The 13,524-nt window shown below is 48.9% G+C and overlaps 1 protein-coding gene across 1 annotated transcript in view; it reads right to left on the bottom strand.

Moving 5' to 3' along the window:
- znf385c (zinc finger protein 385C) overlaps positions 1–7,695 on the bottom strand; it is a gene marked incomplete at its 5' end in the record, with an annotated part of 96,715 nt that extends 89,020 nt beyond the window's left edge. Inside the window, 3 exons of the mRNA XM_080010088.1 lie at positions 4,942–5,241; positions 5,707–5,788; positions 7,480–7,695. Coding sequence (XP_079866214.1) covers positions 4,942–5,241; positions 5,707–5,788; positions 7,480–7,695 — 598 coding nt within the window. The remainder of the gene's footprint in view (positions 1–4,941; positions 5,242–5,706; positions 5,789–7,479) is intronic.
- Between the last annotated feature and the right edge of the window lie 5,829 nt (positions 7,696–13,524).

Raw genomic sequence — 13,524 nt, 5'->3', positions numbered from 1 at the left:
TATCTATAAATGTGCCACGGTAATGCAATACGATTATAAATTAATGCTCTTTTCTTTCATTTTTCAAAGCAGAAGAAAAAAAACGCCTTTGGAAACAATTTAATATGAGCTTTTTAAAAGGCTTAAAAAAAAAATCACATTCAGCTTGTCAATAAAAACAATGACACCCATCTTCAAAATCTGCATACAGCTCATATATGCACACAGTATATATATATATATTAATACTTAGTTGTATGTGCCACCTCAATGTTCAGTTCCAACCCCAAAACACAACTTTGTTTTTATCCTGTTTTTATTCTTTGTTTTTATTTTTCCCTGTATTGTTCTTCTTTTATCTTTTTTTTTTTTCTTGCAGCACCTTGAGGTTTCTATATCTTTATTATTTCAGAAGATTTGTTTTTATCATATAATAAATATTTTGGTCTATTTATATATCTTTTGTATATATCTCACAATTTATGTTTTGTATTTCTTTGGGGGACTATCTGTATATATTTGACAATTTCAATTTTATTAAAAATGTTATTTTTACCACACTTTTAATGACTTTTTTTTTGTTACTTTTATTCTCTTATTCCTTTTTCAGACTGTTAAGCCTTTTAATGCTAACCGTCTGCCAGAGTCTGTACCGTGTAAATGTACCTGACGGAATACACTGTTTCTGATTCTGATTCAGGTAAACTGTCCTCCAAAAACTCACTTGACCATAAACTTCATATCAAAATAGTGGTTTTGTAGCAGAATTAAGCTTTTAAACAGCCATTGATGTATTTTAAGCAGCGGTTTCTTTAACTTAAACTGAATTATCGCCCACATACACACGATGGGTGGTTGAAAAAAAATTGGTGTTTGGGATTGTTTTTTATCGCAGTGGTGGGGATTTCTGGGCTCGCTACAATGGAACCAAAGCGCCATCATCACTCTTCATCCCATCATCAGTTAGGAAATCAGGCCGGCGTTGCCATGGGAACGACCCGTTGCTATGTGATTAAGTCCACTGGTAGCACGGTCTCAGGGTCCCTCCCCTTTAAGCCAATTCAAGTTTAACTTGATTATGGGTGAAAAAAAACAACTTTGTTGTTTGGTACAGACCATAATAGTAATAGTGTATACTTGCTTACTCATTGTTACCATGCCTCTATTACTTTATACTATTTAATTTTATAGATTTTTTAGCAACCAAGCTGTCAATTAGCCCCATGTAATGCTTTCAGAATAGAATCTACAGTGTATATACAGTATGTATATATATATATTTGGCAATTTGTTTTTTTGACTTGGCTATTTCTCTGAATATTTGGCTAATTCTGTATATTTTATTTGACTATTTTGGGGGGGTAGTCGTTCAGTCTGTTAAGCTTTCTTTTGCCAATAGTGTGTACAGCAACGCAGCAATCGTCACCACGACAAATTCATTGAAAATGGGATATAATGACAATGTCGGAGAAAAAAACCCCAACGCTCTCACTCACACACACACACACACACACACACACACACACACTGTAATCAGCTATAATTACGGTAATTCAGAATATAATATTGGGGAAATGTTAAGTCTAACCTGACATTCTGGCCGACAAAAATCACTCAGTGAGTAAACGCTGTAGACCACAACTAAGAAAAAAGTGAATATTAATCTGCCAGTAGGCTACTTTGTATGAAAAGCACATCAGCTCGTCATTATTACCGCCGTAAAAATCACCCTCCCACAGGCTCTCGGTAGGAACCAATCAGCTGCTTCATCGCCACTTACACCAGTAATACTGCAATACTGTGGGCTGTACTTACTGCAGGCTGACTGACACTGCAGGCTCACTACTCTGTGAGTGTAGTCCTACTCCATGTCAACTGATACTGTAGATGTGTACGTGCGTGTTATCTCTCATCTCATTTTAGTTTGTATTTCTTTCCCGACTGCACCGTTTTTTTTTGTGCCATGACGCCTGAATCTCCCCCCGGAGGCGAGCAAAGTGTTTTCTTAGTGAATCCTCGCCGAATATTCTCAGTTCACACTCCGCGCACTACAAAAGGCCGGCTGGTCGGGTGACCCGGAACCCGCGGGCCGATAAGAAACTGCGGCAGTTCGGAGAAAAAGCCGTTCGGCGAAAAAGCAGACCAGCGGCGTAGTGGAGACGACGTCCCGCTCACGCCGGGGCACCGGGGAAGCACCGGCACTCCACCGAGCGCCACACCTGAAAGTGAGAGCACTTTTCTCACTCTCAGAGCCGCTTCTGGAAATACGTAAATACAAAGAATGCTCGCAGGGACTCGAAGATCCATTTTTATTTTGGGGACGAAAGCCCCGACGGATCCAGTGCGCGTCGCCTTTTCCTTCCGGACGCATTGTACCAGGCAGCATCGGGCGTTTCTACTTCGGCCAGAAATATGGTCGGCTTGCCAAAGCGATGGGAGGGATTAGACGGCAGAAACTGGGGCAAGCGGCGAGAGCGCGTGGAGCCGTGCGGCGTGAGCAACACACGGGGTGGGTTTGCCGCTGCGGCGTTCTGCCCCTCTGCCTCGGTTCAGTGTGAAGTTCTGGAGCAGAGCGGCGGCGAAGTCATTAAGAGCTCACCGGATCTCATTTCAGATAAGCCGAGTGTGAGAGCTTCATTCCCATGATCCTCCTCGCTGCATTCATTCATTATGTGTGGGAGTCTGTTACAATCTTCGGGGCGTGCACGTTCCCAAACATACAAATCAGACTGGAACTAAGTCAGAACTCGCAGGATAATGCAATTAAATGTACAAATATAATAATAATAATAATAATAATAATAATAATAATAATAATGATAATGATAATGATAATGAAAATAATAATAATAATAATAAATATCATTGCAGGCAACAATACACAGGGTCCAGTTTTTTTTTTTTAGGTATGTACAGGTACTCCTCACTAAACGACCAAGTTCCGTTCCTAGGACCAGGTCGTTCGGCGAACTGGTCGATTAGCGATGACCTGCCCCCTTACCCCCCTTATTTCAAGGTAAGGGGGGGCGTGGCCATTGAGAACGCTAGTGTAGTGAATACTGACAGACTGCTGGAACGAGACCGAGACTGAGACCGAGTTACAGAAGTTACAAACACGTGGACGTGACCCTTTGGGGTTCTGTAAAAACGCAGCACGAGTCACAGTTTTCCGAGTTCCCATTAGACGCAGCATCTGCTCTGGATTTATGTCTACGCGTAGCAAACGCTATGCAAGCCCACAGGGCGCACATTGGATGCAAATGACTTCCGGGAGACGAAGCTAGAGAGTTATATAACTTAGGGTTAGGGTTAGGGTTAGGGTTAGGGTTAGGGTTAAAACTGACATAAAAAAACGTTTTTTCACCAATTTCTGCTCCAAATGTACATTGATATCGATCAAACAAGAACAACAAGCAATCTGAAACGTCCTGGTACGAACGAGACCTCAACCATGTCCGTGCGTACTGCAGTTGTCGTGTTTCTCGATACTTTTACCCTGAAAAATGCCAAGAAGATTAATGTGTATGTGTGTGTATGTGTGTGTGTGTGTGTGTGTGAATGTGTGTGCGTGTGTTTGTTTGTGTGCGTGTGTGTGTGTGGGTGTGGGTGTGTGTGTGGTTATGTGTGTGGGTATTGTATGTCTGTGCACGTGCAGCCCAGGGCTCCGTCTGCAGACATTGAGGCAAATGGAACAAATGAAATCCAATTTGTTGAACTTGTACAGAGAGCAGGTTGGAGGGTGGAGACTGCAGAGTGTATGAGTGTGTGTGTGTGTGTGTGTGTGTGTGTGTGTGTGTGTGTGTGTGTGTGTGTGTGTGTGTGTGTGTGTGTGTGTGTGTGTATGTGTGTGTGTGTGTGTTTGTGTGTGTGTTTGTGTGTGTGTGAGCGTGTGTGCATGCGTGCGTGTCTGTGTGTGTGTGTGTCTGTGTGTGTGTGTGTGTGTGTGTGTGTGTGTGTGTGTGTGTCTAAACAGATCCTTTCATGTGGTAAAGTGGAATCTACGATCTGGATGCGCTCTTGCGTCATGTGCTGCGCCGGGTGATACACTGTGGTACCATACGCACCATCCACCTTTCCTTCCCGCCGCAGTATACACCACCTCGGCAGGCGGCCGGGCATCCATCCACCCACAAGCTTCTCAGAGAAGCAATTCTTCTCGGAGATTCGCAATTTGATTCTCCACAGGACGGAGGAGTGCGTGAGTGTGTGTTTGTGTGTTTACGCCGCTTGGTCCTCCGCGGTCGTCGCCTCCCGTTTAACCCGCGACTTGCCATGCGTTTGCATTTTCATATTTTAATGTTTGTCGCTATGGGTATAACGTCCAGCCGGCCGCTCATTATCGCAAAATAATTGTTATTAGTTATAACAGTTAAAAAATTTTATAAATGACTGTTATTAATGTTAAATTGGACATTTCCGTACGTCGTGAAATGGGTCGCGCTGAATGGGACATTAAGACTTTGATAATGACGTCTGCGTTGTCTTTTACTGTAGTTTCTCTGTAGTGTCACAAGATGGCGCCACGAGCAAGTGTTGGCGCCACGGGCAGGCGGAGTGAGACGGGGGACGTGAAACCCCCGTGGAGAAGTGGTATATTATTAGCAGTAATTATTAACAGATCAGTGGTCATTACTCAAAAATAACTGACGGCTGATCACATGCTATTGACCAATCAGAAAAGAGTATTCCACAGAGCCGTCAGTTTGATTCTACGTATGTACGCTCAGACAGGCCGGCAAAGGGCGGCTCAAGTTGTAAAATCAGATTCCGCTCCTTGGAATAAACTCAGTGTGAGTGTAGATGAGTGAACATGTGTGAAACCCTTTCTGGGAACAAAACCAAATGATTACATGAGCAAGGTCAGACCCTGCACTAGAGGTGGAGTACAGGACTGAAATCAAACCGTCCACGCTTCGCGTCTGTAACTCGGGGTTTTCTCTCCGTCGGGCGTTGGGTCCTTACCTTTTTCGGGCGGGATCTTCCCGTTGCTGATCTGCTTGAGTCTCTTCTGGTGGGACTTGCCGTTGTAGTGGATCTGGGCCTGGGCGGCGGAGTTCAGCTGGATGTTGCACACCTCGCACAGCGTGTAGCTGCGATGCTTCCTCTCCCTCTTGGCTCGGTGGTGCGCCGGCGGCGGCAGAGCGCCGCCCCCCGCCGGCTGCTCGCACGCCACTACGCCCTCGTCCTGGGAGCCACGGCGGGGCCCCCGGCCGTCCTGCTCGGGGCTGGGCAGGGCCGGTGGACTGAATGGGCGTTTCATACCTGGGGGAAGCGGAGAAGAGAGGGATGAGGCGGATGGGCGGGGAGGAAAGGAGCCGTAGGACGGAGCGTCTGGATACAGACAGAATAACAGACGGAGGAAGAGTGAAAAAGAGGAGCAAGGCCTTGTTGTGTTTGTAGGTCGGGTGCATCACATGATATTAATCTAATCGAATGCAGATTTTGAACAAGAATGTATGAAAAAACACATTTTTACCAACTAGGTGTCAAGGCCATGGCCACAGTCAATAACATGACATTTCATCAATCCCTGGGGGGAAATTTGGTAGAAAAGATGCGAAATTCAGGGGCCGATGCCAGAGCGGCGCAGTGTCAAAGATTCAAAGACGCTTTGACGTGCCACCAAAAAGAGCCTGGGATCAAACCGGCGATCCTCTGGTTTCCAGACCACCCGTTGTACATCCTGAGCCACCCAAACGGGTGCAAGGCTCCACCAGAGCCTTCTACCAGGGCCCTGGATCTGCAGCCGGTCCTGGATCGGCAGGTAGCCCTGGATCCGCAGGTCCCAGGATCCGCACTGTAGGTGGTCCTAGACTTCGTGGAAGACCGTTTCAGAGCCTGTTCCACTTACGATCCAAGGTAAGCAAGCGCACAACAGGAACGCACACCCAAAACAACAACCACGCTACATGCTGCTGTGTGTTGTTGGGGTGCGGTCAGGCTCCACCAGGGGGGGACAGAGAGCTGCAGCGAGGCTCCCTGAGGCCCAATTCACTGCCACGCGGTGGGGTTCAGGGCCGCCTGCTGTGAAGGACAGCATCCATCTAGTGGATCCCAGCCAGGACAAAACACGACCAAAATCAAAAGACCTTCACCCGATGATCAAGGCTTTCACTGACAAATACTTCACTTATGCGAATCAGGAACAAAAATAAGATTGTGTGCTGGAAAGATGCTGGAATGAAGATAAGAAGACAACATGAATAAAACCACATGTGTATACAGTATGTGATGAATCAAATCTGACTTTAAAAGGAACACTCTGAAATGTTTCTATGTAGAACCTCTTGAGGGTTCCCCACGTCAACCAATCAACAGAACACACAAAGCTTCTATTTGAGAAGAAGAGGAAGATGGAGGAGGAGGAGGGGGAGGAGGAGGAGGAAGAGGAGGTGCGGGGTTTCAGGGTGGAGGTTCTTTGAGGAGCCGCTGGTTCTGCTGCCGCCGCCTAAAAATAACATGAATCAGTCTGATTCAGACACCAGCGTTCAGTAAAAAGCCCCGAACACCCGACTGGGCAATTCGGCCTTCTCTGCCCCCGCCCAGAGTTATTTACGTACACACACAAACCACACACATACACACACACACACACACAGACAGACACACACACACACACACACACACACACACACACACACACACACACACACACACACACACACACACACACAGACATGCGCAAAGTGCTCAAAAACACATGCACATGCACTGCAATGAAGGCTTCTATTCATGTTGCCAATGTGGGAACACTCAGCGGCTCCATCAGATGTTTTCTCTAAAGCTTAAAGGGGCACCGCCCCCCGCCCCGCCCCGCTCCGGCTGAGGACCCACAGAGCATCGGCTCACTCCCTCAAATATGGAAACATGACCAGAAGATCTGCTGAAGGGGAAGTCCCGAAAACACGCTCCGCAGGCTCTTGAACAAGCGGTTTGTCAAGTTAGAGGAGAAACGGTCCTTTACCCTGATGAACAGATCGACATCTCAGCCGCGTTTCTGGTGCCAACAGTTATAGGTGCGATTTTAGTCACTCTTTGGTGGTTTTCATGCTCAGTACTTTCGCAAACTTGATTTTTCGGGTCCCACCGACGCTTGCTTACTTACAGGACCTGGTCATCGCTGCTTGCGGCTTTAAGCCACCAACCAGAAGCTTGGGAAAAAAAAACCCAACTCAAATTCTACTCCATCTTCCTCTACTCAACATCTAGTCTGTCTCCGGTCTCCTCTACCTCTACCTACTTTGACTCTACCTCTACTTGTACGTCTATTCTACTCTACCTCTACTCGACCTCCCTCTACTCTATCCCCATATTCTGCCTCTATTCCTACATCACTCTACACTACCTCTACCTCATTCTTCTTCTTCATCTACTGTGTTCTTCTACTCTACCTCCACTCGACCTACCTACCAGGGGGTAGACCCAATGTTTCAGTGGGAGTTTGTATGCAGAACATCATGCTGGTGTGCGTTTGCAAGGCCCAGTTCCAGCCCAGTCCACCCCGCGTCCAGGAGGTCCCGGGCTGGCTGTGGGGCAGGAGGGGCAGAGGGTCCTGGGCAGGAGTTCCCGGGCTGACCGTGGGGCAGGAGGGGCAGAGAGTCCTGGGCAGGAGGTCCCGGGCTGGCCGAGGGGCAGGAGACTGTGCAGGGTGCGACCCAGGATCAGGACAGTGGATTGGGGAGGAGGAAGAACCCCCAGCCCTGCCGTGTCTGCCATGTCTGCATCCATTTCTGCTGTCTTGCACCCATCACTCTCTCCTCTCTCCACCTCCTCCATCTCAGCCACGCTGCGGCCATCAATCAGTGCTGCGATCCCGCGCTGAAAGTGCGGCACTCGCCCAACGCAGCCACCCGCCAGTAAAAACACTATTTACGAGCCTCCGTTGCCAAGCCCGAAATACTAGAGCAGCTCTGGAGCAGGCTGGAGCCCTCCGCCCTGCCGCAGCCACAGCAAGCTGCCCCTTCCCTGGACCCCGCCGTGGGTGCACGGGCGGTTCCTGGTGCACGCACACACACACACACACACACACACACACACACACACACACACACACACACACACACACACACACACACCGCAAGGCATTTCTGCACCTCTTAAATTACCCTGATGAGACGAAGCGTGCAAGCCAAGGAGATGCAGCGATACGATGTCAAACACACACACACACACACACACACACACACACACACACACACACACACACACACACACACAGTAACGTGCAAACTGTGGCAAAGCACAGGCATTGACACATAAACATACACAATTTGAGGTACACTCGGATAAAGGGTATACAAGAGTGTGCCAATACACACACACACACACACACACACACACACACACACACACACACACACACACACACACACACACACACACACACACACACACACACAGGCACACACACACACAGACACACACAAAGGCACACATTGTCATGTGCAAGCCGCTGCAGAGCACACGCATTAAAACATAAACAAACACACCTCTAGGTACCCTGCATACAGGTTATGTGCCAGTGTACCAGCACGCACACAAACATGTCTGGACCACAAACTCTGCAAACAACACAAACAGACCAGGCATTTAAACCAGGCCAAATATTCACTCTCCTGCCCAAAAGCACAACGCTGAAAAAATATAAAATATCCAGTTATGTTATGTAAGTTTCAAAGTTTAAAAATTGCTGATTCACATGTCAGAACATCAAAGAGGCCACAATGCAGTGATGGACAAATTCCATATTCCAGCTTCACAGGAGAGTTCATCAAACTTGACTATTTTCACTGACGTGCCACATTTCCCCAGTAAAGTGAATGAATGTGAATAAAGTGAAATAGTGACACGAGCAGGCAATGCTATCGGTCTCATTGAGTTTAAATGAGAATTGTGAATGAATGTTCTTGTCGTCTTGGTATAGCTACCAAAAGTGGATGGAAAACGTTATGATTTTTTATTTATTTTGAACAACTAATCACTTTATGTCTTGAGTAAAATATTCACAAAAATATAGACAGCGCATGTCAAATATATGCTGTAAAAATTTTTACAGTATAGTTTATTCATGTTTGAAAATGAGATTCTGACGACGCTGCTGTCAGTGACGACATTTGGCCACCAGGGGGCGTTGCGTTGAAGCACCGCCATTGACTTGAATGACTTCCTGGCTAATAGATAATAGATAATAGATAATAGAAAATAGAAAATAGATGGATATTGGATAATCCCTCAGCTCCTCTTTAAAAAGGCCTTGCACTCACTCGTCTGGCCTGCTGGGAGTGGGGGCGAGAGGCGACCAGAGATGGAGTGCGATTGAACAGTCGGAGAAGAGAGAACCCGCGTGAAAATTGTCGACATCAAAGTGTCATTAGCGTGGCTGCTATCATTAGTGCAAAAACGCGACCGGTCCGGGGTCTTTGGATCCCGCGTCTTTGTGTTCGGGGGCATCAGTGTTATTATGTGAAGTGTGAACCACAGTCCCTCTAATGAGGCTAATTACCCACAAGGCTGTTCTGTGCCCACAACGTGAACAGCTACAGAGCCTGTGCAATTGAAACAAGGTCCGGGATCTGCAGGTGGTCCTGGATCTGCAGGTCCCAGGATCTGTACAATAGGTGGTCCTGGGTCTGCCTCTCCAGCATCTGCAGTTAGTCCAGGATCTGCAGGTCCAAAGATCTGCAGGTGGTCTTGAATCTGCAGGTAACTGGATCTGTAGCTCCAGGATCTGCAGTTAGTCCAGGATCTGCAGGTCTCAGGATCTGTACAGTAGGTGGTCCTGGGTCTGCATCTCCAGCATCTGCAGTCAGTCCAGGATCTGCAGGTCCCAGGATCTGCAGTTGGTCCTGGATCTGCAGCTCTAGGATCTGCAGGTCCCCCGTCACCGCTGGCTGAGCCCAGAAAGTAAGTCCAAACTCTGTGGCACATGAATTGATGTGTTTTCTCTAATCTCTGTTTGCAGGAGTTCTGGTGGCGCAGTGTGTGTCTGTGTGTGTGTGTGTGTGTGTGTGTGTGTGTGTGTGTCTGTGTGTGTGTATAAACTATAACACCAGGGAAAATGCCTCACACTGATTCTATCAGCAAGATATATTTGTGTGTGTGTGTGTGTGTGTGTGTGTGTGTACCCATGTGTATGAGACTGTGTACAAGGTTTATTTGGGTGTGTGTGTGTGTGTGTGTGTGTGTGTGTGTGGGTGTGTGTGTGTGTGTGTGGAGTATGTGTGTGTACTCGCGTGTGTGTGTTTATGAACAAAAGCAAGTGAGAGAACAACAATGAAAGTAAAAAGGAGTAAGAGATGGAGGGGGTGGGGGCGGGGCGGGCGGGGCAGGCGGAGTGCGCCTTGAGAGAAGGAAAAATCCATTTGGTTTAATAAACAGAAAGAAAACACGCCGGATTGTCCGCTGTGCCGGAGCCGAAATGGCGGAAAATGATCGTCGGTGGTGCACGTGAACGTAAACATCCTACAAAGCCTCTTTGGCCAGAATCCAGGAAGCGGATGGAGATTCAGCCCAAACAGACGAGCCGACTGAGAACCGCCCAAACCGGCCACTCGGATGTAAGAGGAACGTAGCACCGCGCCCTAACACCGCGAGCTCACGCCGCTAGCTCCTTTGTTGTAGTCCTGTGCAGAGACACTCGTTTGGGTGAGTCGGTGCGTTCGAGTCAGTGCGTCTTGGTTTATTGAGTTTTCCGGCGTTCGAGTAATTTTCTTGGAAAGGGTGTTATGTACCTTTTTGGCCACCAGGGGGAAAGGGCACGGAAATCGGTAACATTGATAAGAAATAAGTAAAAGCCAAGCAGCTTAACTACCGGTAAAAAAAAATTCAATGACCACTGCAGACTTTGTATATTTCGATTTCACAACCCTGAAATGTGAGCTGCTTTCATCACACGACCCAAAGTTTTCAACATTCGGACCATCGACGCTAACTTTTTTCAAGTCGTCATCATAACGTTAAACAAGAAATTCGAATAAATCCTTTTCAATTATTCCGTCTTGTTGTCTTCTACCCAGTTGGTGAAGCCTGGCATCGCCAGAACAATTCCAAAATGAGTATTAGTCCGGAAATCTCTGTTCATTTTAGATTTCCAATGGGTGTTACCAACGGGTGCAGAGTGAAATGTCTCACTACAACCAATCAGAGCGCTGGATAGACCTACAACCAATCAGGGCACCGGATAGACCTACAACCAATCAGGGCAACGAAATGTTGCGTAGCGCTGAGCTAACCTTGGCGCGTAGCTTCGACTCGCTTGCCGCCATGGAGAACGACTGACTTCCTGTCGCACAGGAAGTCCAGTTTCCCGTGCTTCCCCCTTCGCCCAATCATCAGCTCCACTTTGTGCTCCATAAGCCAGAATGGGATGTTCCGCACGTTCCCATGTTCACGTTCTGTTCTCTCTCTTCCTGCTGTTGTGACATGAGTTACTGAAAATAACGGAACCTTAAAAGTCAAACTCTCGCTCGCTCGCAAAGTACGCTTCAAGCCAAGTCCAGTCCGAATGCCCGGATGTGGACTTTTTCCGCCCATTTTATCGGGGATGCATCGGTGTGGACCAAGCAGCAAGCCGGGTCCGATCCATTATTTACTTCGTGTTTAGTCTAATTTTAATTTTTTTAAATGTCTGCTCTCTCGTTTGTCCTCCTCCTTCCTTCATACACCAATATCCCCCACAACCATCTTTTTCCCGCCACCGGCCTTTTATATGTCGGCTACAGATCTTGGAACATTTTAATATTATTACAGTACATATTAATAGTACATACAGGACATATTAATATTTTTGAAAATGAAAAGAGGTAGGGTTGTGTTTTATATCACATTTCGTTTTATTGTAAATGCACGTTACAGTGAAGATAACCGGAGTAGACGTATTGCCAAGACGAGCTGAGATGATGACGTCACACGTCGACGTCATCACGTGCGCCAAGTCTGAACTACCAAGTCCGCAAGTCCGGACTTCGCGTACTTGGTATTGAGAAACGACCATTGTCTCTCTCCCCCCCATCCATCCCACTCCCTCTCCATCCCTCCCTCGCTCTCTCTCTGTCGCTCTCCCTACCTGCTGTCTCATCCGCTCTCTCCATCTATATCTATATCTCCATCTATCTATTTATATATATACTGTATATAACTTCCACACCTCCAGCCGACAAGTCGCCAGGGAGCAGCGCTGATGTGTGTCTGTAGTCGAGTCATATTTAACCTTGCACGCACGCACGCACGCGCGCACACGGCTGTATTTGTATTATTGAAAAATCCCGGCGTGTTTGTGTTTGCGGTGGGCTGGCGCTGGAAGGATGGGGCCGTGGGGCAGGGGGGTGGCGCTGGAAGGACGGGGCGGTGGGGCGGCGCCGGGAGGATGGGGCGGCGCCGGAAAGACGGGGCGGTGCTGGAAGGATGGGGCGGCACTGGAAGGATGGGGCGGTGGGGCGGCGCCGGAAGGATGGGGGGGTGGGGCGGCGCCGGGACGATGGGGCGGCGCCGGAAAGACGGGGCGGTGCTGGAAGGATGGGGCGGCACTGGAAGGATGCGGCGGTGGGGCGCCGCCGGAAGGACGGGGCGGTGGGGCTGTGCCGGGAGGACGGGGCAGTGGGGCGGCGCCGGAAGGAGGGGGCGGTGGGGGCGGCGCCGGAAGGAGGGGGCGGTGGGGCGGCGCCGGAAGGACGGGGTGGTGGGGCGGTGCAGATAACCTTTACACTGGGTCGAGGAGTTACGGTCGACCTGCGGCAAACCAGAGGATTTCTCAGAAAGCTGCAAGTGCGGTTAGGGTTGGGGTTGGGGTTGGGGTTGGGGTTGGGGTTTCTTTCTGTTTGTCTATCCCACCAAAAGTCCCGGAGGTAGAACGAGGTCACCTCAGTGCGACCAAAATGCGAACGCCCCGATGACTGGAGGCGAACATGAGGCACGCGCAGAAAGACGCCCGGAGACAAAAGTAGGAGACACACAAACACTTTGTTTCTTGGCTGCGTCTGCATCTCTCTGGAGGGCGGTCAACCCTTCTGACGGGTTTTTCCCCGTCAAGAGGTGGAGCGACAACAAAGCGCTGATGCAGCTCGTCCCAGGGTGGAGGTAAATACGGTCGGGTGCCAGCCGTAGTAGCGCCGCAGCTCGGGCCTCGGGCAGCGGCCCCGCCCTGGCCCCCACCCGCCCCCCCTCAGGCGGCGCTAAAGTTAGCCCAGGGAGGGGAAGACACCCAGATTCCCCTCATGCCGCAAAACCCCGACCGGGAGGGAAGGGAGCGGCGTTTCCACGCGACAGCGGATAAACTTAGACACGGGAAAAAGGAAAAACAGCCGACCTTGCGACGCACACATGTGATGTACGGTAAACCACCTGTCTCACACACACACACACACACTGGTTACTGTCCGGACGTGGCCTCATTCTGTGATTGGACGAGTCACTTGGAACGAAACGGACGTTGATGAAGCGGTGTCCGTGGCTTCCTGTCCCACACACACACACACACACACACACACACACACACACACACACACACACACACACACACACACACACACACACACACACACACTACAC

The sequence above is a fragment of the Zeus faber genome (assembly GCF_960531495.2).
Source record: "Zeus faber genome assembly, chromosome: 11".
Lineage (NCBI taxonomy): Eukaryota > Metazoa > Chordata > Actinopteri > Zeiformes > Zeidae > Zeus > Zeus faber.
Note: the sequence above shows the minus strand (reverse complement) of the source record. Positions and strands in the feature narration are given on the sequence as shown.